Here is a 21,817-nt window from a genome sequence, read left to right on the forward strand (position 1 = left end):
CCAGGCTCTGGGCTGTCAGCACAGAGCCTGACGCGGGGCTCGAACTCACAGACCGTGAGATCATGACCTGAGCCGAAGTCAGACGCTTAACCGACTGAGCCACCCAGGCGCCCCATATTTTATTTTTTTTAATATGACATTTATTGTCAAATTGGTTTCGATACAACACCCAATGCTCATCCCAACAGGTGCCCTCCTCAGTGCCCATCACCCACTTTCCCCTCCCTTCTACCCCCCATCAACCCTCAGTTTGTTCTCAGTTTTTAAGAGTCTCTTATGGTTTGCCTCCCTCCCTTTCTAACCTTTTTTTCCCCTCCCCCTCCCCCATGGTCTTCTGTCAAGTTTCTCAGGATCCACATAAGAGTGAAACCATATGATATCTGTCTTTCTCTGTATGACTTATTTCACTTAGCATAACACTCTCTAGTTCCATCCACGTTGCTACAAAAGGCCATATTTCATTCTTTCTCATTGCCAAGTAGTATTCCATTGTGTATATAAACCACAACTTCTTTATCCATTCATCAGTTGATGGACATTTAGGCTCTTTCCATCATTTGGCTATTGTTGCATCTTATTCTTGAGATCTGAAATGAAACACCTGAAGGGAGGAGGAAGACAAATTTTTCAAGAAAAAAAAATAGCTGATTGTTTTCTGTAGACTATACTTCAGAGGAAATTATATACCCATGATTCACCAGATTGTGGACATTCCCTTTTTTTTTTTTTTTAACTCAATCAACTTTAACTTAGTTGTTTTATTTTTAGGTTCTACTTTCTGTGCTGGATTCATAAAAGAATCTGCATTGCTTGCTCTTTCCCATTATGTTTGCAGGAACAGAATAATCCTTTGACCAATTGATTTGTTAGATTCCCACTATAAAAGGTGAAATTACTTGAAGAAAGAGATTGGCTAGATGGCATTGCTGATGATGTTTGCGCAGAATTTTATTTAAATATTGCCCTTAGCACATCACATCCAGACAGAATAAAAAAGCACTCACGTTGAGCTAGAGGTGGTTGTGCTTCATTGCCACTACCTCTGACTATGTGCAGAAAGAGAATTCAATATGTATTCATCTTCTCAAGTCACATCTTGTAAGTGGATGTGAAAGCGAATTTTGAAATTACTCTGGCTACAGGGAAATTAGGTTTTCAATCAGTGAAGCTTTTAAACGGAAGCATTCTGGTGTGACCACTTAGGCTTCCTAGGTGAAGTTCCTGTTCTTTCAGCTCTGAGTCCTCTAGTTCAAGTCCCAACTATCTCTGTGCATGGTGTGTCCTTGTGAATGCTGAGCATTTGTGCAGAGGCTTATTGTTTCTTTGGCTTGGTTTTATTTCTTTGGTTGTCCTCCCTTAAGTTTCTTTTATGCTGTAACTGTCCTTCTCACCCCCACCTCTTTTTTTTTTTTTTTTTTCCTCCTCATGGTATTGATATGTTGGAGATAGCAGGTCAGTTGGCTGGTAAAATATCTCACAACCTGGATTCAACAGATTGCTTTCTTTTACAGTTTTTTAACTTTAGACCTCCATCCCCTGTATTTCCTATATAAATAGGTAGTTAGATCTAGAGGCCTGATTAGATTTGGGTTCTTTTCTTTCTTCTTTTTCTTAACAAGAGTAATTTAAACTGGTGTGTTTAGCCTTATCTCTTGTGTCTAACCTTTAAAGAGGCACACTTTTTGAACATGGTTCCAGTGCTCTTTTCCCTCAAAAGTGGCACATGGGACAGGGGTGATGGTTCTCAAGGCTTGCAGCAAAGTTTATTTTCAATACCAAAAAGAATCACGCATTTAAGCATCTTGTATATAAGCCTGAGTATCAAGGATGGACAGAGACAAGAGATTGATGGGTAAATTCAATTTTCTGGATATGCAGGAGTTTGAAGTTTTCCCAGGTGCTTTCCTTCAACCTGATTAACTTTGCAGAGGTGAGAAGACAGAGGTGAAGATAGGGGGATGCCTACCTGGCCAAGGACTAGAGGTGGAAGAGAGAAGTCACAGGTGGAGGTTTCCCCTTTTTGAATATTTATATCAAATGTTAATTACCTTCAAAAGTCTCTTTTCTTTCTTTCCTCCCCCCCCCCTTTTTTTAAACCTCTTCTGTTGATAAGGGATTTCAGGGCAGCTCTGGTTTTCTTCATCTGTAAAACCTCAATTCCTTTTTATTAATCTTCTTGTGCCTGTGGAATATCAAAATTAATCATTTCTAAAGAAGCTACTCTTCTAACATTACAGTTTTTTCTGGGCCAAACCTCAATGTACAGGTTTTTAGCATGAAGAGGGTTCATAATTTGTGTTCTATGAGGGACATTTTTCTCTTTTTGTAAACTTTCTAAGGACACATGTTTACATACTTTAAAGCTGTCTAGGAAAAGCAGAATTTTTCAGGATGCATTTTGATGCATTTTAAAGCTGTTTAGGAAAATGTACAGTCCACACCTCCTCCAAGAATAAAGTCACGAGGTATATGCTCTACTGATAACTGTTCCTGCTTAGTGTACTTTCCCAGTTATGTGGAAAGAATTTTCTTTGTAATAATTGTGCTCAGTTTTGGTTGCTCTGTCACATATAAGCAGGCCATTTCTATCGTAGTTAGCTTTGTGCTTTCTTTATACCATAATAAAAATAGTGCCTCAGAGCAGAAGCTGGAGTGTACTGAAGACTAAGTATCTTAAACTTGTTCCTCCTCACTGCTCCCCTTCTCTTATCTTACCCACTCCCACAACATTTTTAAGCCTTCAGCATGCCTGATTTCATTCATACCACTGGAGAAAAGAGCTGGGAATTAGTCCAGTGTCATGATGATAGACGTGAACCCAGGATGGGGTTATACCACCAGAATTGTCTAGCTAGTTTTGAAGGAAGAAGAGCTGGGCTGTCCTGCATTCAGGCCCCATCTCTGCCACTTGCCATCTGTCTGACTTTGGGCAGATAACTCAATGTCTTCTTAAATCTCAATATTTTTGCTGCAAAATGCAGATCTTACTAGTAAGTAATAGCAAACATTTACCGAGGGCATACCATGTGCCAAGCACTGTGCTTTATTTACCTAGTCTCATTTGATGCCTTAATGGTCTGATGGGGAGGTGATGTTTTTCTTCAGGACTAGTCATCTAGATTCATCTGGAGATAAAGGATCCAGATTAACTGAGCTCTTTCAAATGTATCTATCTGTAAGAAACTGCGTAAGTCTGATTCCCTTGGTATGGTAGGTTGAATAATGAACCCCCAAAGATATCTAAGTCCTGATTCCTGGAACCTGTGAATGATACCTTTCGTAGCACAAGTGACTGTGCAGGTGGGATAAAGTTAAGGACCTTGAGATGGGGGAGATTATACTGAATTATCTGGGTTGGCTCCAAATGGAATTAAGTGTCCTTGTAAGAAGAAGACAGAAGGGAGATTTGGCTACAGAGGAGTTGTTAGAGACGTGACAAAGGAAGCAAGAGGTCAGAGTGATGTGAGGAAGACACCAAGGAATGCAGGTAGTTTCTAGAAACCAGGAAAGAGATTTTTCCCCTCAGCCTCTAGAAGAAAATAGCCCTGCCCACACCTTGCCTTTAGGACACCGAGGCTGATTTTAGACTTCTGATCTGCAGAATTGTAAGGGAGTAAATTTGTGTTTCAAGACCCCAGATTTGTGATAATTTGTTACAGCAGCTGTAGGAAACTGATACACTAGAATTTACAGTCTTCTGTCTATAGCTCCAGTGCTTAAAGCTACTTGCAAGTGGGCGAGTGAAGTTTAGAGGTAAACCACTGATACCTGTAGATGACGAGTGCCTCTGGATTTTGCCATCGTGGCACTGGTCAAGCTTGCTGTATAGGTGTAGCATCTTTTCACACTTTCAAGGGTTTGGAAGGTTTTAATGCTCAGTTTTTCAAGAATCAGGTGCATCCCCACCCCTACTTTGTTGCCATACGGAAGGAGAGAACAAAATCAAGACAGAATTTTCCATTTTGCAGCTTAAACTTCCTGCACAACCTTTAAAGCTGAGGTGGCAAACCTCAGGTGGCCCTGAGGCCAGAGATCTTTTGTCTGACCTGACAGTGATTCTGTAAAATCTCAGTTATTTGCCAGAATTTAACACTGAAACTATCTCACATAAAGATCTTGGTTTCTGACTTTCTGGAGAATGGAAAGATCTGACAACACTGGGTTCGTATGATTGCCAGTCCTCGGCTGGTAGAGCAGAGTTCTTACTTTCTTCCTCACTGTCTGGGTTGGAGGGGAGGTCTAGCCACTGCATATATTTCTACCCTATGAGAGATATGGGTCTCTCGATTGCTTGATCTGGTGGGATTCACTCTCCACTCTGGAGTTGCTCCATGAATGATAACATTCTTGTCTCCAAGTCCCAATAAATTTTTACCCCATACTATCCAGGGCTTTGTGAATGCTTTATTTGGAAGGTGCATCTTTGGCTCCAGAAATCTCTTCACTAGGCAGATAGCTCCTTGCTCTTCTTGGAAGGCTTTATGGCTCCAGACCTCTAAGAACCCTACCCTCACTCCTATTTAGTTCATTTACGGCTTAGTCACTGGAACTTTTTAAGGCTAATTCTCTCAGGGAAAAGCTTGGCGTTACCTGACCTGGCCTTACGCATTTATGTTATTTTCATAATTCTTAAACTTTTTGTGTTTATGGATGGTCCTCCTTCCCCACTCTTCTGGGGGCACTGGGATCCATTTTAAGCCCATGCTTTGAGAGAGACATTACAAAAGGAAGGGAATCAAGAGGTGGATGATACAGACACTAAAGGAATTAGATACCAGTTTGTTATGATCATTGAGAGAACCCCAGCTCTGTACCCTGGAAAGCTATCTTCAAATATTTGAAGGACTGTCATGTGGAAGAGGAGTTAGATTCCATCCATCTCATGGGACATTATGGACTCTGTGCCTTAACTTCAGTCACCCAGCTGAGAGGATACAGAGAGGGGCAAGCTGGTTTGTTTTCAAGGCCAAGTTTACCATAGAGCAGAGGAGACACGCAGGGTTGGCTGTAAAACACTAAGACTCTGTGGTTCTCCAGAAGACAGAAAGGAGGTGGCAGATTTCTGCTTGGCTCAGAAAGGCCTTTCTTCACAATTAAAGCACTCCCCAAATGGAATGGGATTCTTTAAAAATTTGCCACCAGTCATGTTGTGCAACTGTTGATGAGCTAGAAGGGCTTTGAAATGAGGGTTGGAGTAGATACCTTTTCTCCCTCTGTTAGTATACAGTCCCAAGACCACTGACCTGATTTCCTTTACTTATCTAGAGAGAGTTGTCACCATAGTAAATACCTGTGGGTTATACTTAGTGTTCTGGGCAGACCACACTGGGAAGAGCTTTGTAGGGTTTCCACAGTGTGGAATTACATTGATGTGTTTGTCTTCTGGAAACACCAAAGCCAGTAGGCAGGACCCAGCTGTAGTTTTTATTCATGGACTTGATTTGATAGAACCTAGGGGTTTATTTGGCAGGTAGAGTCTTGTTTCTGGTTGCTTCTTTTTTTCCCCCCCCTTAAGTTTATTTATTTTTGAGAGAGAGAGAGAGAGAGAGAGAGGGAGTGTGCAAGTGGGGGAGGGGCAGAGATAGAGAATCCCAAGAGGGGCTCTGTGCTGTTAGCCTGGAGCCCAATGCGGGGCGGGGTTCGAATCCACAAACGTGAGATCATGACCTGAACTGAAAATAACAGTTGGGTACTTTACTGGCTGAGCCACCCAGGCACCTCTCTGGTTGCTTCTTCGGTGTGTTGGCTTACATCTGGCTATGAAGTTACCTTTGAGTAGTATAGCACTTCATTTCCTGGAACAAGTATTTTGAGGAAAATCTATTTCTCACACTCTCCAGGAACCCAAGTAACATCCAGAGATCCGCTGCTAAGACAACAGATTCCTAATTCTTCCTCTTTGATAGCAGAACTTAAAAATAATTCAGATTTCAATTGTGTCCCTAGAGAGCCCTCAGCCCCAGAAAATGTGTAAGTCACATTTTGGCTCCATACAGATGATGAAGCCACACAGAGGCAGCATGTCTTCATGGCCTTCAAGGCAAAATGTTCTGGCCACATCATTCTTGTCCTGTCCTCTTTCTGCTACCACATCACCACTGTCATCAGTTCTTACATCCCCACTGCCTTTATAGTATGACTGTAAACTGCCACCCAGTTCCTGAAACTGCTCTCACTATCTATGCAAGGGAGACAGGCAATTCTTTCTAAAAAGCTTGGAGCCAGAATGAAACATGAAATTCCACAGCTGCTGTGGCTGCGGGATGTGCGGACCATGTCAGTCATCCTGGCAAACACCCTTTCTCTCCAGGAGTTCTCTCCCCCGTGGAAGTGGGAGTTGAGCCAGCCCCAGGTTTTCCCCACACCCTCAGATGGAGTGGGCTGATCAGCCAAGCTGCCTGCCTCCCACACTGGGACCCCTGGCATCTCTAGAGTAACACAGGCAGAGGGTGGAGGCTCTCAGCCCTGACAGCGAGTTAATTACACCTGGCGGCTTGGGGGGAAAAAGACTGTGCATGGACCTCATTATTCCCCAAGCTAATTTTGTAAAGCAGCTTTATAAATTCTACATACCATACAGTCCACTCGTTTGGAGTAGAGACATCAGTGGTTTTTAGTATATTCACAGAGTTGTACAACCGCTCCCACAGTTCTAGGACATTTTCAGCAATCACTCTCCCATTTCCCTCAGCTTCCCCAGTCCTAGGCAGCCAATCACCAAACCACTTTCTGTCTCTATAAATTTGCCTATTCTGGACATTTTGTTTAAATGGATGCACACACTGGGGCGCCTGGGTGGCTCAGTCGGTTGAGCGTCCAACTTTGGCCCAGGTCATGATCTCTTGGTTTGTGGGGTTGAGCCCTGTGTCGGGCTGTGTGCTGACAGCTCAGAGCCTGGAGCCTGCTTCGGATTCTGTGTCTCCCTCTCTCTCTGCCCCTCCCCTGCTCATGCTCTGTCTCTCTCTGTCTCAAAAATAAATCAAAAACATTAAAAAAAAATTAAATGGATGCACACAATAGGTGTGCCCTTTGTGGCTGGCTCCTTTCACTTAGCGTGTTTTCAGGGCTTGTCCACATTATCATGTATCAGTACTTCCCACCTTTTTATTGCCAAATAATATTCCAGTTTAGGAATATACTACGTTCATCCATTCATCAGCTGAGAGACATTTGGGTTGATTCCATCTTTTGGCTATTACGAATCATACTGCTAATACACAATGTGTACATGTTTATGTGTAGATACATGTTTTCATGTCTCCTGGGAATATACCTAGAAGTGGAATTTCTGGGTCAGATTGTAACTTTATGTCTAATCTTTTGAGTAACTGCCAGATGTTTTCCAAAGCAGCTGCACCATTTCACAGATATATTTCATAGAAGCTCCTTATGGTGATTCTAGATGTGATTATAATGTCCTGCCCATGTAGATAAGAATCTTTACTCTGCCTCATTTGGAAGTAAAATAATTGCAGAACAGATACCAGCTTTGACCTAAAGGAGAGAATACTTTCAGAGTATTCACTTCTCTCAAGTTGTTCATTTCAATGTTCCACATCCCTGAGCCCTTGCTGGAAAGGCCAGGATTAGCCTGAGCACCAACTAGAGGACTAGGCAATCTAATGTTAGGGAAGATTATCCAGTGTCCGCTTACGGCACGGGTTGGCTGCAAAGAGTTAAGTTGATCTGGAAAACTTATCTGTCGGTTAAGTGGAGAAGGGTCACTGATGTGTAATCCCCACTTCTGAGAATGTGACATTTCTTCTGTGTCATCACTTTCTTGGGGCTATCTGGTAAAAACTGAGTCACGAGGTGCCAACAAAAATCCATTGAACTTAATGTGAAACTTGAGGTATCTGCTCATTCCGGAGACATTCGCAGCTGTCTGTTCTGCTGGCTAGATGGTAAACAACTTGCTGGGGATGAAAGCCATTGTGACTTTTCCCAGCTTGTCTGAGAGGCATAGACACAGATGGCCTCCCTGAGCACAAGGGAGGGCCGCGTGGTGGTGATGCAAGGGTTGAACAGCCCCCTGCCCTTCACAAAGCCCTGCTTCCAGAGCAGGGAAGGACGCAAAAACCAATGGCTGTTGTCCTGTGGGCTTTTTAAAAACATTCTTCTGCTGCAGACGCGCATTTCTAAAGGGTGCCTGTGGACCGACCTGAGCCTTGTTCTTCCCTCTTTGTGTTTGCAGCCACAGCACAGGGTATGAGAGTGATAACCACACCACGCCCATCCTCTGCGGTGCCCAGTACAGAATACACACCCATGGCGTCTTTAGGGGCATTCAGGTGAGAACTCAGGTCGAGGGGAAGGGGGCTGGCTGGAAGGGGAAGTCAATGCCTCTTTTCCTTCTCAACAGCCTTTCACTTGCTTGCTGATGGCCATTTGGCCCTGGTAAGTCTGTTCTTAATTATAGGCTCCTCTGACAATAAAGACCTCTCCTCTCCCGCTGGGCAGAGAGGACAGCCCCCTGTCCACAGGTCATTGTGAACGCGGTCATCTCCCTGACTCAGACCAAGATGCTTCTGGCAGAATCCCGTCCCTTCCCCCTTCACTGCTTAATTCACTCCTCCAGGTGGGCTTGAGGCTCTTGTAACTAATGACCTGGACTCCTGACTTCCCAAGTCAGACCCTTGAATTGGTCTGCATTGTAAAGTGCCCAAAGGTAGGCTCTGTCTTGCCGAGTGTTCTACTAACCATAATGATGGTAATGGCGCCCACTCTGTTGGTGCTGCCCCCTTTGTATGTGCCAGGCACTGTGCTAACCTTTGTAATGGGCTTTTTGTCTTAATAGACATAATTTTTGGAGCAGTTTTAGGTTTAAGGAAAAATTGTGCAGAAAGTACAGAGTTCCCATATTCTCCCTCATCCCCACCCTCCCCCACAGTCTTCCCTATTGTTAATATCTTGCATTGGTGTGGTACACTTGTTACAATTGATGAGCCAGTATTGGTGTGTTACTGTTAATGAAAGTCCATAGTTTACACTAGGGTTGACTTTTTGCGCTGTGTGGTTCCATGGGTTTTGTTAAATGTGTCATGTCACGGGTCTACCGTTAACATTATTGCACAGAATAGTTCAACTGCCTAAAAATAAAAATGTCTATGTTCTACCTACTCATCCGTCCCCCCTTCTTCCCCTCCCCCAGACAGCCACTGATCTTTTCATTGTGTCTGTAGTTTCACCTTTCCCCCAAATGTCATATAGTTGGAATCACACAGTTCAGACTCACTTCTGCCACTTAGCAGTAGGCATTTAAGGTTCTATACTTAAACTTTCTTTTTCCATTTAATCCTTAGTGCACCTCTAGGAGGTAGGTATTATTATCTCCACTTTATGGATGAGGAGACTGAAGGCCAGAGATGAGTGGCTTGTCCACAATCACATAACTACTTATAAAGCAAGCTTCGCCTGACTCCAGAGCCCCTGTTTTTAACTACCACGTTGCATTGCTTAGGGAAACAGGGGGCTGTGAACAGTTTGGAGGAGAGGGGTCTCCAAGGAGAGTGAGGAAAGAAAAGTAAAAAGGTAAACATTCTGGAGAATTCGGGGAAGTCAGTGGAAGGCCACCTCAGCAGAGCCTCTTTGGGGAGGTCAGAACCACACACAGTGACCAAGGGTTGGCGTGTGTGGCTTTCACTTGTGACTCTGTGGCTGTAACATGAGTAACTGTGGTTATACTTCACCAGCATAATCAGTACTCTAGAAAAAAGTTGTGTGTGACCCAGGTCCCCACATGACGTGTGGGGCAGGTAGCTCTGAGATGTTCTGACTGATGTTTCCAGAAGCATCATGGTGACAGAACAGCATGTGCCCTCAGCCCAAACCTTCCAGGGGTGAGAATAAAGCCGAGGATTGCAGAAATACGGAAGTCTGATGGAAGTATGGGAAGAGTCATCCCAGTCTCTCCTTCAACAAATACCACTGGAATCCTCCACCAGGACCCTTGACTGACATTGACAACTCAGTTTTATATCCCAGTGCTGTGTGCGCTGCATCTAGATTGAATTAAAGGAAGTGAAGGAAGCTCCATTTGTCTTTCTTTCCACAAAGCCCGGTTTGTCAGACTCGCTGTCATGGCTACTGATAGACTCCAGATCTCACAGGTGCTGTTTCACTACCGACTCATTTTCTCCTAGAGTCTACCATTCAAACGTAGCTGGCTCACCATTTAAATTTACGCCACCATTTGCCTTGAGACACTGTGGCCTGTCAACAGCAAAGTTGTATGTCACTAAGTACTTTTCCTTCAAAAAAGAAGCTCTCACAGTGCAAGGCAGTGTGAAATAGAAACTAGAACATAAGCATAGTGTGGAAAATGCACAGAGCAGGGGATGGGTTAAGCTCGGAGGCAGTTCCAGGTCTTAAAACATAGATGTGTTCTTTGGTCTTGACTTTTGCACATCTGTAAGAGAGTAAGGAGGATTCAGTGGCCCCTGGGGCACTCCCACTGCTCCTGTCTAGGGGTCATTGATCCTGAGAGCAGGAAAAATTTGCCTCACTATGTCCTTTTAGCACCTTGTCATGAAGGACTGACCATTCACCTACCCACTCCCACAAGATCAAGGGAATAAACAGTGAAGGACATGTAAAGTGCACAGAAGGCAGACAGTGTTTTCTGGTGGTATTACTAAATGTTTACACTGGCTACACCATTGGCTTTTGGTGGTTTTAGCCCCTTCACAAAGAGAACCCTCAAATCTCAGGGGCTCCTCCTTCCTTGTCATTTACTCCCACATGGAAAGTGTGGTCAGTTTGGGGTTCATTTAGTATCCCATATTTCTCTCTAATAAGGACTTCCCTACCTGTTGCAGGTGGGGCCTGAGGTCATGTGGCCATGTGTCCAAATGGGAGGAAGTAGAATAGAACCTGGGACTTTGGACTTCCAGACCTCACTGCCTCAAGTGGAGAAGCTGAGGGATGGGATGGATTGGGAGCTCTTATAGCATCAGAATTTCTTTGCCAGATCCTCTGGATCAGTGTCCCCAAACAGACAGATGAAGTACTGATTCTGGTTGATCAATAGTGATGACGTTGAAGTATTGCATTGTAGAATGTCCTGCTCTGTCACCCATTAGTGATGCTTGCTGTGGGCATCTGAGGTATGCATGGAAATGGTTTTAGGTTTTAATATCTGCCATCCCTTCCTCAGGTTTAATCTAAAGCTCACTTTCCCTCAGGACTGACACGAATGTTCACATGTGGCTTAAAGCCTCCATTTCTCTTACACTCTGCCTACAGGATGTGCGACGTGTGCCCGGAGTTGCCCCGACTCTTGTCCGGTCGGCATCGGAGACCAGTGAGAAACGCCCCTTCATGTGTGCTTACCCGGGCTGCAATAAGAGATATTTTAAGCTGTCACACTTACAGATGCACAGCCGGAAGCACACTGGTAAGTGTGTCCGCTGTCCAGCCTTGTTTCCGGTGGCCTTTGGGCAAGGGTGGTTCAGGAGCTCCTACTCCTGGCTGTCACACCTCTAAGGACACAGGAGATTTCTTGGATTGACAGTAGGCAGTGCTTTGAAAGGTCTGGCCAAGGTGATTAAAAAAAAAAAAAAGGCTGCAGGGGCATTTTGCATCCTGACTGTCCATCCTTTAATAAAAAAGTCAGTAAACTGTCTTCAGGAAGGGCTAAGCAGAGTGATGGAAAGAGAATTCCACAGAACTAAAGAGACTTACTTGTCTTTGAATTTAGGCTACACGACCAAATGGTGAGACATGGAGCATTTGGTCCTCATTTTGCCTTGTGGAAGATGGAAATGACAATGCCTACCTTATGTAATTTTTAAGACTAGGTTAACTTTAAAAAATGTTTTCTAATGTTTATTTATTTTTGAGAGAAGGAGAGACAGAGTGTGAGTGGAGGAGGGTCAGAAGGAGAGGGAGACACAGAATCTGAAGCAGGCTCCAGGCTCTGAGCTGTCAGCACAGAGCCCAACGTGGGGCTCAAACTCACAAACCAAGAGATCATGACCTGAGCTGAAGTCGGATGCTTAACCAACTGAGCTACCCAGGTGCCCCCAAACTAGATTATCTTTGAAAATAAAATTGGATTAAAGGCATTAGATATGAAGCATGTAGTATAGTACGCTATGTCAATGGCCTGAATAAACAATAGTGTCACTATTGTTTTGTTAAAGAGAGAGGTTCTCTATTAGGTTCTCTAAAGAGAGAGGACCTATTCTGGGAGTTTGGTAATAAGACAGTTTGAGAGATTGATGGGCAAGGTCATCATAAGACTTAAGGAGAGATGGTCCAAAGAAAAACTTTTAACTGCTTGATTAGTAATAACCAACCAGATAGGAATAGGAAAATGGATTTGTAGGTTTAATTTTTGTTTTCAATCTTAAAAAAAAAAAAAAACATGATTTTTGATGATATGTCAAGGAAGGCTGGGTTTTCCCACAGGTCAAGGGATTTGCCTCCCTCTAGGGAAGAGAATTGGCCTCGTCTGGTTCTTGGCCATCTTGGATGTGATTTTATTATTGATCACAGATGTTTGCTGTTGGCCTTGTGGGCACTGGACGGGAGTGTGGTTGAGTGTCGGCTGCAGGGAAAGAGTGTGGAACACAGCCTTTCCTGCAGGGGGGTTGGTGTCATTTTTTCCCCATAACTGGAAGGACAGCTTCATTGTTACAACTACCCTTACTGTTTTGTTATTACTGCTTATTTTGCTTTGGGGAAGCTGAAGGAGAGAGTGAGTTCGCACTCAGTAGACCACATGCTTTGAGGCTAAAGGTGAGAGAACTAGGGATGTTATATTTTTACATGTCTCCCCAAATATGATCATATGAGAAGTATCTGTTAAAGTTATAAGGAAAATAATGGAGTAAAATTGTGACTGGAGAAATGCAAGAGAATGCATTGAAGGCAGTATGGTTGTTGAAACCTTTAATGGGGAAGAGACACTTAGCAAGCAGTAAAGGGGAGATGTCCGTGTGAAGGGAAAGCAGTGGACAAGCTAACCAAGACCCTCAGACCCACCTGAGGCTCTAAGAAGCTCTTCTTTGCAGAAGACAGGACAGCAGCCTGGTATTTAACAGTCCTGCAGCCCTTTTCTTGAAAGAATGCAATCTTATCTATATGTAACAATGTTAAGTACTTCTGTATTAAATACTTTTTATGTGCCAGACTCTCCACATGCATTATTTCATTTAATCCTCATACACCTGAACAGTTATCAGGTGGGTAGGATATAGTGGAAGCAGGACCCAAACTCATGCCTTTTAACTCCCAAGTCACAAACTCCCTTCTCAAAAGTTTAGAGTCTGTTTTGGAGCTAGGCTACACACAAATGAAAAGAGATGAAGAGAGCATAGGATAATGTACTAGAACAGAAGCTGGAGGAACTTGAGGAGAGTTGCTGATTTGAGCTAAAGTCATCCCAGAAGGAGGAAGGGCTTAAGCTAACCATCAGAGGGTTGGTACGGTACGGTAGAGGAAGTCAAGAAGGAGCAGAAGCAGAAAGGCAGGGAAAAGATATTAGACTGAGTAGTGTTGTTGAAGTATAAGGCACCAGGCCAGATGTAAATACAAAGTTAACGGGAGGCTTCTGCCCTCAGGATTTTCCAGCCCGCGGTGAAAGGCAGCCCTGGACGCAGACTCCCACTTTAGGTGTTCTATGATCAATTCTGTACTGAGGGAAGGAAGGGCTTTCAATCTGAACATGAAATTTCCAAGAAGGCATTGAAGAGGAAACAAAGGGCATTAGAGAGGGATGTACGGCAGACTTTTTGATGGGTGGGAACGTAGATGGAGATAGGGACAAATGGCGGTTGGGGTCAGCAAAGTGCAAGGCAGATTTGGGGAAAGGTGAGCTCTGGGATAGCAGGAATGCAGACTAATCAGGGGGAATAGAGGAAGTTATGAGGCCTGAAAGGCAACTAAGGACTGCCCTGCAACAGAAAGACTGACTGGTCCTGGGATAGCTTGCTCTCCATCCCAGAACACTGGTGACTCAGAATTCTCATAAGAAGGTGGGAAGGCCCAAGGTCGCTCAGTGCACTCATGGGGCTTAGTTCCCAGTATTTGGCTGAACTTTCTCTAGCAAGGACAGGGGTGGGGCTTCTGCATTCTGAGGCAGAAGGTTGTGTAATCCCACTACTGATGTCTCTCGGATAAAGGGATACCAGAATCTTTCTAAATACTTTGGCTCCTGGTTTAACTTGGGTGTCTCACAACCATGGGGCTTTTTGTGCTTGATTCAGGAATGAGAAGTCAGTAGTGGAGAGCACCAAATCTTTAGGCCATAAAACATAAAACACTTATTTCATGAGGCCAGCTCCAAGGCATATCCATTCCAGAATTCTGCCTCCAACTCAGTTTAGGAGTTAACACTTTTTTGGTTTATTATTGATCTAAAGATTCTCTACCAGTATTTAATTTAATTTAATTTAATTTAATTTAATTTAATTTTTATTTTTATTTATTTATTTATTTTTTTTTTAGCAGTGCTCTGGGCTAAGCTCTTTATGTGGATGGTCTTGTTTAATCTGCTCATAAATCCTTTGAAGCTGTCAGATTATCAGCCCCATTTCTCAATAAGGAAATAGCCCCTCACCCAGAGCTTTAAGTGTCAGAGCTGGATGTGACCCTAGTGTCAGACTTCAGAACCTGAGCTCCTGTCCACTTGTAACTTGCAGGTTAGGGACCGTCCTCAATCAACCAGTTCCCCATTCTACACCCAGCTTCGTACAGGTGGGCCTTTAGCCTTCCATTGCCATTGGCCTCACCACCCTAGCAAGGTCCATCAAGTGCCTTAGGCATTTTGGGATCCCTTCAGTTCCCTGAGGAGAAGTAGCCTTTAATGACATCCCCATCTCCAGTGTCATTTTCAAATGGAATGTGTGTCTTCCCCAAGGTGAGAAACCATACCAATGTGACTTCAAGGACTGTGAGCGAAGGTTTTCTCGTTCAGACCAGCTCAAAAGACACCAAAGGAGACACACAGGTTTGTAGGCTCACTTCTCCTTGCTGGTAGTATGTTCTGGGTTTCAGCTGCTTTTGTGATTCTCTTTGTTGTTGAATATGGATGGGAGAGGGTTAGCCATTTGTTTAGTTTTTCCAATAATTCCCTCCCCCTCAACTATCTGGGGGTTTTCCTGTTCTTAAAAAAAAAAAAAAGAAAGAAAGAAAAGGAAACAGCCCACATTTCTCCAGCAAACCGCGGAACAGTGGGATCCCACCAGCCATCTGCTGATGACACGTTGAGCAGCAGCAAAGAACAGGGTGGTGGAGAGCATAATCCAATTGATAGTGTGTGATTCACTTTTTCAGTCTCGGACACAGCTGGGACGTTGGTGAGAAGCTGGACGTTTGTGGTTAAGGACTAGTTGTTCCCAAAACAGAAGCAGGTCTTCAAGGATTACTGTTGCAGAATCAGGTGGTTTCATGCTAGGCCTGGGGACCTGGGGAAATCTGAGGGTGAGACAGACATCACAGGTGGCTGGAAATGCCCGGCTCTTCGGGCCACCAGGAAGCAGGCCTTGTGGGCCTCGTTATGCTCCCACATTGTTAGGGCTGCGGCTAGACCTTCTCTGTCCGTTTAGGTGTGAAACCATTCCAGTGTAAAACTTGTCAGCGAAAGTTCTCCCGGTCTGACCACCTGAAGACCCACACCAGGACTCATACAGGTAAAACAAGTGCGTAAACTTTTCTTCACATTTATTTTTCATTATTTTTTAAAAAAAAAAATACTGTTGAATGAAGTGATGAGAGAGAGTGGAAAAGTCTAGTGGAGAAGTTCTGAGCAGGTTTAGAGGCAGCTGAGAGGAAGAACAATGCATGGCTGTCTTTAAATAATAACATTGTTTCAGAAGAGGTGGGTGGGAACTACTAGCAAAAGGGAGATGTGAGAAGAACTTATTACTGAGCGTTCAGAACAAAAGGAAGAGTTGAAGTAGCCCAGTTTTCTGTCACATCACATTGCATTACTCAGTTTGATAGGATAATCAACTTTACAGAAAAACAGCAGAAATTCTTCCAAGCCAGATATTTATTCTTTGGAGAGCTCACATTTCATGACACAATTTTCAGAGATCTGAATCCTTGCTGTGCTAAAAGTTAATGTCCCAGGAGCAGTCATGGTTTCTGCCAGACTTGTATCAGCATATGGCTACTATTTCCTTTCTACTGGTATAGAGAGGGGAATAAGACATTTATTCCCTGGCTGCTGAAAGTTTTTGCTTTTCCACAAGACTGGTGTGATTCATAATGAAAATAGCTCCATCTTTGTTATGTATTTTCTAACTTTGGGAGGAGGGCCAAGGCTTAGGGTTATCTCACTGTATTTTTGCAACACCCTTGTAAGAAGAGGAGGGTAGGCATGTTTTATCCCCATTTTCCAGATCAGGAGACTGAGGCACATAGTCATGAAATGACTTATTTACAGTCCCAAAGCTAGTAAGTAGCAAACCCAATTCTGTCTGCTCTCAGTCCCACAATATCCCACAGCCTTCTTTGTTGGAGAAAGAGCATGGGTTCATCTCACAGCCCAGGGAATATAGAAATCAGGAAGAGAGTCAATGTCAGCAAAGCTGAATGGCATTGAGAGACTGAGGAGCGTAACTGACCAACAAGAGAAAGGGTTGGGATGTGTCTATTAGGAGATAACCTTTGACAGTCTGGCTGGAGGTCGGGTGGAGGGGCAGGAGCTAGATCAGGAAGAGCAGAGGAACAGTGAGTGAGAGGGGAAGGAAAACATGAGATCATGAGTCTCAGATTCTCAGCCCAAATAGGCTGCATTTACAGAGTTAAGGCATCTGTGCCCCCGAGTTGGTGGGATGGGCATAAATTTTGCCCTACTCAGGTGCCTTTGGTATTGCTTCTTTTCCTTAGTCCCAAGCTCATAATTTGGTGAGAAACTTACCGTCCCTTGTACCCTGCCCCTTCTGCCCCACTTCCCCATTCCATCCACTGAACCCTGTGCATATCTGCACCCTGTGCAAAATGACCTGTGTCACTGGCAGACTGTTTCACCCTGTATTTGATCAGCCCCCAGTCCTGACACTGGGACAGTGCCTCCCCTGGGACATTTCTTGGTGCTTGTCCCAAACAATAATTCTCATAGGAGAGGCAAACTGGAAAGATCTCCCTAGTGGACCAGAGAAAGGCTCCTGTAGTATTTTTACTTAGGATAAAGCCACAGCTCTATTTCCATTATGGCCAGGTCTGGGAGGTGGGATACTGCAAAGTGCATGAACCTTGGAATAGACAGACCTGGATTTAAGTCCTGCTTGGGTCTGCCCTCACCAGATGTCCAGCTTCATACCTAGAGTGGGGATACCAATGCTTCTGTTACAGGGCTGTTGCAAGGAATACATGAAATAATGTATATAGATGATGCCTAGCACAAGGCTGGGCATATTTAGTTTAAGGCCCTCATTATCTTCCCTATCCAGAATGAAGCTTGGAAGGAACTTCTGAGAGCTCCTTAGATGGAAAAGTCTCAATCTTTTGGCAATCTTGTTAAGAATCTTAAAACTATGATAGGGATTATACTCTGAGTAACACTTTAATGTTAAAGAAGCAAATATCCTGCAAACTGGTGTCAGGGATATATTTTAAAATATCCAGCCCATTCAGAATATCTGCACAGACAGACACAGTAAAGTTACAGTCATAGCTCTGTTATTGGATGGCAATCGATCCGTTAGTATCCAGAGTAATGATCCTGAGCCCCTGCAGCCCAGATGAGCTCAATTCCCTGAAGAGGCAGTGGAGGGGAAGCATTTACACAATTCCCAAAATGGCCTAATAGCAGAGGCCGAAACAAATGTTTCTCCCCCTTGATGACATATGAATTGCCCAGACACTTTCATTAACAAGACTCATTCCTTCTCTGCCATTTCCCCAGTCTTCTGACTGAATAATATTTTATAATTTTTACAGTTTTTCAATCCTTAAGGGCCCAGAGGTGCTGCCGTTTCAAGGCTGCCTATGAAATGAGCCCGATTTGTTAGCCTAGGGAAAGAGCTAGAGGGAATCGGGAGTGGGTGTCTTGGGATAATTTAACTCAGGCCTTTGATAGTTGAACTTGTGCCCAGTCTCTCCGCTGCAAGTGTCTCTGACTGGCAATTGTGTCAACAGGTGAAAAGCCCTTCAGCTGTCGGTGGCCCAGTTGTCAGAAAAAGTTTGCCCGGTCAGACGAACTAGTCCGCCATCACAACATGCACCAGAGAAACATGACCAAACTCCAGCTGGCGCTTTGAGGGGTCCGACCCGGGGACAGTTCTGTGGCCCAGGCAGGACAGTGTGTGAACTGCTTTCCAATCTGACTTTAAAGTTCCTCCACACTCACCTCTCTAAGAAGGAAATGGCAGGTGATCTTCATCCAGCTTCCAAGACAAGATGCCTGTACCACTGGATCCTACCAGGTTTGCCCGGAGGAGTTGGGCTCTGCTTTGCCTGCTTTTAGTCAGCTCGAAGGCCCTGGAGAAGTGGCTAACAATGTCCAGTTAGTTAAAAGCCCATCTCTGCCATTTGGTCTGGATTTTCACTGTAAGAAGAGCCATTGTTGATAATGTCCCCCCGCCCTCTTCTTCTCCTTTTACGCTCTTTTCACTAGGAATGGAGTCATTGTACCATTTTCCATCATAGAATATTTATAGGCCAGGGCATGTGTATGTGTCTGCTAATGTAAACTTTGTCATGGTTTCCATTTACTAACAGCAAGAAATAAATCAGAGAGCAAGGCACCGGGAGTGAGTCCCGTCCGACATTCCGGAGGTTAGGCAGGCCGCTAACCTGGAAGGCAGGATGTAGGACTACCATGCAACTTTAAAAATTTCGTGTGTTTCAAGCAGCTGAAAAAAGAATCCGAACTAACCAGTACCTCTGTAGAGAAACCTAAAAGAATTTTTCCGTTCAGTTAATACAATGTTAACATTAACACAATGCTGTTAAGAAACTGTGCTTGAAGATCTGAGATTTTGGTTTTGTTTATTTTTGACTTTTTTGAGCGGTAATCCTATGCATCTTCAGAGATGTACATATTTCCTCACACAAAAAAAGTGGAATTCATTATTATCATTTGGGGTGTCCTTTGAGTGTACAGACCACGCTGGTTATGTGGCTTCAAGTTGTAAAAATTAAAGTGACTCTGAAAGAAAATAGGGCTGGTTCAGGATCTCCACTGATAACTTTGAGTCTACCAGTGTATGTGAAAAAAATGAGACTGGTGTGAGGAAATCCATTGTTTAAAGGTGGTTGGGTGTGTGTATGTGTGCGTGTGTGTGCAAACGAGGGTGTTTGTTATTTACTGTTGCTTGAAATTATTGTGTAAATAAAAATATTGATAATGATTTGCTCTTTGACAACTGAAGTTAGGAAATGTATAAATGTTAGATGCATCACTGTTTTGGTGTTGATCTTACAACGTATCAATGATAACACTAAAAATGTAACCTGCATTTTTCACTTCGCTCTCAATTAATTAAAGTCTATTCAAAAGGAAAGTGGCAAGATTGTATCGGCTGTATTGTGTTCAAATCTTAAGGACAGTTGAGACAGTCTTAAACAGGTAAGAAGATGCTACTGACACGGACAATCACAAGCACTAGTGTAGTCTATCCTGGTCCTGACTATTATCTGTTTCTCTCTGTCAAACCTCAGGAGGCAATTATCCATTCTGGAAGCAGCCAGCACCATAAAGTGATCATGCTCAAGCTGCAGTCAGATGGGTTTGTGGATGGCATGATCGGAAGTGTGTTTGAGGGTTTAGTTTAATCAGGCTGTTATTATATCACTTTTTATTCCAAGTCAGCAAAAGAGAAGAGGGATGCTACTGATAACTGGCCTTTTCTGGAAAGTTCACTTTCCAGAATTTTCCAGGACTTTCTGGTATATACTGCAACCAGGAGGCTATAGGTTGGACACCTAGCACAACGGAGTTTCCAGCTGTAGTTGCCATAAATTAGCTCAGCAGGTTGAAAACTGCTTAGACTTTCCAGGGCAGCCAAGTGTAAAAGCACATTATACATTATACATTATCTATAAACTCCCTTTCTGGTTCTAGTGTACAGTTTTTCAGTTGTAAATAAGGAGATTAATTTGGCGCTGCCCCTCTCAGCTCCATTAGCTTGGAGTTTGCATGCATCCAGGTTTCATTTCTTCATTTAAAATGTATCTTGAGCAGACAGCAGCTCAGGCATGAAGACTTTTCAGCAGCTCAAAGCTTTGGCCGCCTAAAAGTCAGGTCCTGAGGCCCCTCTACGTTTGCATCTGGCTCTTGCATCACTGTTAATTATAGCGAGTATGGTGACTCATTTGTATCAGCCGTTTTTATCTTTTCCTGCCAGAAGACAGCATTTCTCTGGAGAAGCTCAGGACAAGCATGGCAAACGTCAGCAAGTCAGAGCGAGCCAGGTTTCACAACAAAAGCAAAGCCACATTGTTTCAACTGCAGGAGGAAGACCAGAGATTCTCACACTGCCCTAGTGGTTTAGCTTGCAGTTAAGGTCATGGGCTTTGGAAAGCTGAGAAAGCTTTCCTCATCTGTAAGATGGGGGCAAAAGATTCCCCTGCCTGATAGGATTGTTGTGAAGATGAAATTTAAAAAAGTAGAAGAGGGGCACCTGGGTGTCTCATTGGGTTGGGCATCCGACTCTTGATTTTGGCTCAGGTCATGATTTCACAGTGTGTGAGACTGAGCCCCGAGTTGGGCTCTGTATCGACAGTGTGGAGCCTGCTTGGGATTCTCTCTCTCCTTCTCTCTCTGCCCCTACCCCACTTGTGCGCTTACACTCTCTCAAAATAAATAAATAAATATTTTTTTAAAAAACAGAAAGAAAAGAAAACATCTACAATATAGCAAAGTCTTAATAAGCATTACCTAGGAAAACTATTACCCAAGCACTCACCTGCTAATTTCCTTTACCTCCCCCTACCCAGGCCGTCCTCTCACACTATCCAGCCATCTTCACAGCTCTGCAAAATGACGAATCCATTTTCATATACTCCCAACCAGGGTTAAGATTTGCAGCAATAGGGCTCTTGCCAGCATCCCCACAGAGACATCTAGCTTTGTGTCTTTTGCAAAGCACTGGGTGGCCCTGACTTTGTGCTTCTGAGAGCCACGGAGTTGACCGTCAGTCAACTGTGAGGATGAAAGCTGGTGAAAGTTGGTCAGTGGGAGCTCTCTGTGGCTCCGGCTAGAGGCTCTGTTAGGTGCACTTGTCACAATGTGCATTTTTCCATCTTGCGTTACTGTAGTGTCTAGTTCAGTATGTGGTTCAGTGTCTTAAAGGCCCCCTTCCTCTTTGCCAGATCTTCCCAGACTGTTCCAGACATCTTTAGCGCTCTCATCTCTGAACTTGTGTAGCACTCTAAGAATGGAACATTAAATAGTACCTTATGTGGGGGTAGCACTTTCCCACCTGGGACAATCTGTAAGGTAGACAGGGCAAGTATTATTGCCACTTAACGGGCGAGGAAGCTGAGGCTTGGTGACAGCAAGTGGCTGAGGCAGGACTTGATGTTTTATGTCCACCAAATCACGCTTGATGATGTTGACTTGCACTCTGCTGCATTGTTTCCTATCTATAAATCCTATCTTCCCAGAGTGTGAACTTCTGGAGGAAAAAATCTCCCCTTCCATATTACTTAATAAAGGCCTTCGCAGCCTTAAGTGACCACACGTGTTACCTGCAGAGTTGCTAAGGGGCACGCTGAGATTTGGAAGGAATCTGAGGGCCTGAGAGTCTTCATTTCTCCCAAGCTCCCAGCTGGGCTGTGGGCCGCCCTTTATGTAGCAAGGACCTAAAGAGTGGGCTCCATGAATACTTGCTGAACGGTGACTGATGAGATTTGCACCTGC

At 44.0% G+C, this 21,817-nt stretch overlaps 1 protein-coding gene across 2 annotated transcripts in view; it reads left to right on the forward strand.

The window, feature by feature from the left end:
• WT1 (WT1 transcription factor) overlaps positions 1-19,457 on the forward strand; it is a 41,502-nt gene extending 22,045 nt beyond the window's left edge. For both annotated transcript variants that reach the window (XM_049648695.1, XM_049648700.1), the window contains 5 exons: positions 8,195-8,291; positions 11,245-11,395; positions 14,864-14,953; positions 15,552-15,644; positions 18,091-19,457. In XM_049648695.1, coding sequence (XP_049504652.1) covers positions 8,195-8,291; positions 11,245-11,395; positions 14,864-14,953; positions 15,552-15,644; positions 18,091-18,212 — 553 coding nt within the window. In that variant the 3' untranslated portion in view covers positions 18,213-19,457. The remainder of the gene's footprint in view (positions 1-8,194; positions 8,292-11,244; positions 11,396-14,863; positions 14,954-15,551; positions 15,645-18,090) is intronic.
• Positions 19,458-21,817: the final 2,360 nt, after the last annotated feature.

Source organism: Panthera uncia, chromosome D1, assembly GCF_023721935.1.
Source record: "Panthera uncia isolate 11264 chromosome D1, Puncia_PCG_1.0, whole genome shotgun sequence".
NCBI lineage: Eukaryota > Metazoa > Chordata > Mammalia > Carnivora > Felidae > Panthera > Panthera uncia.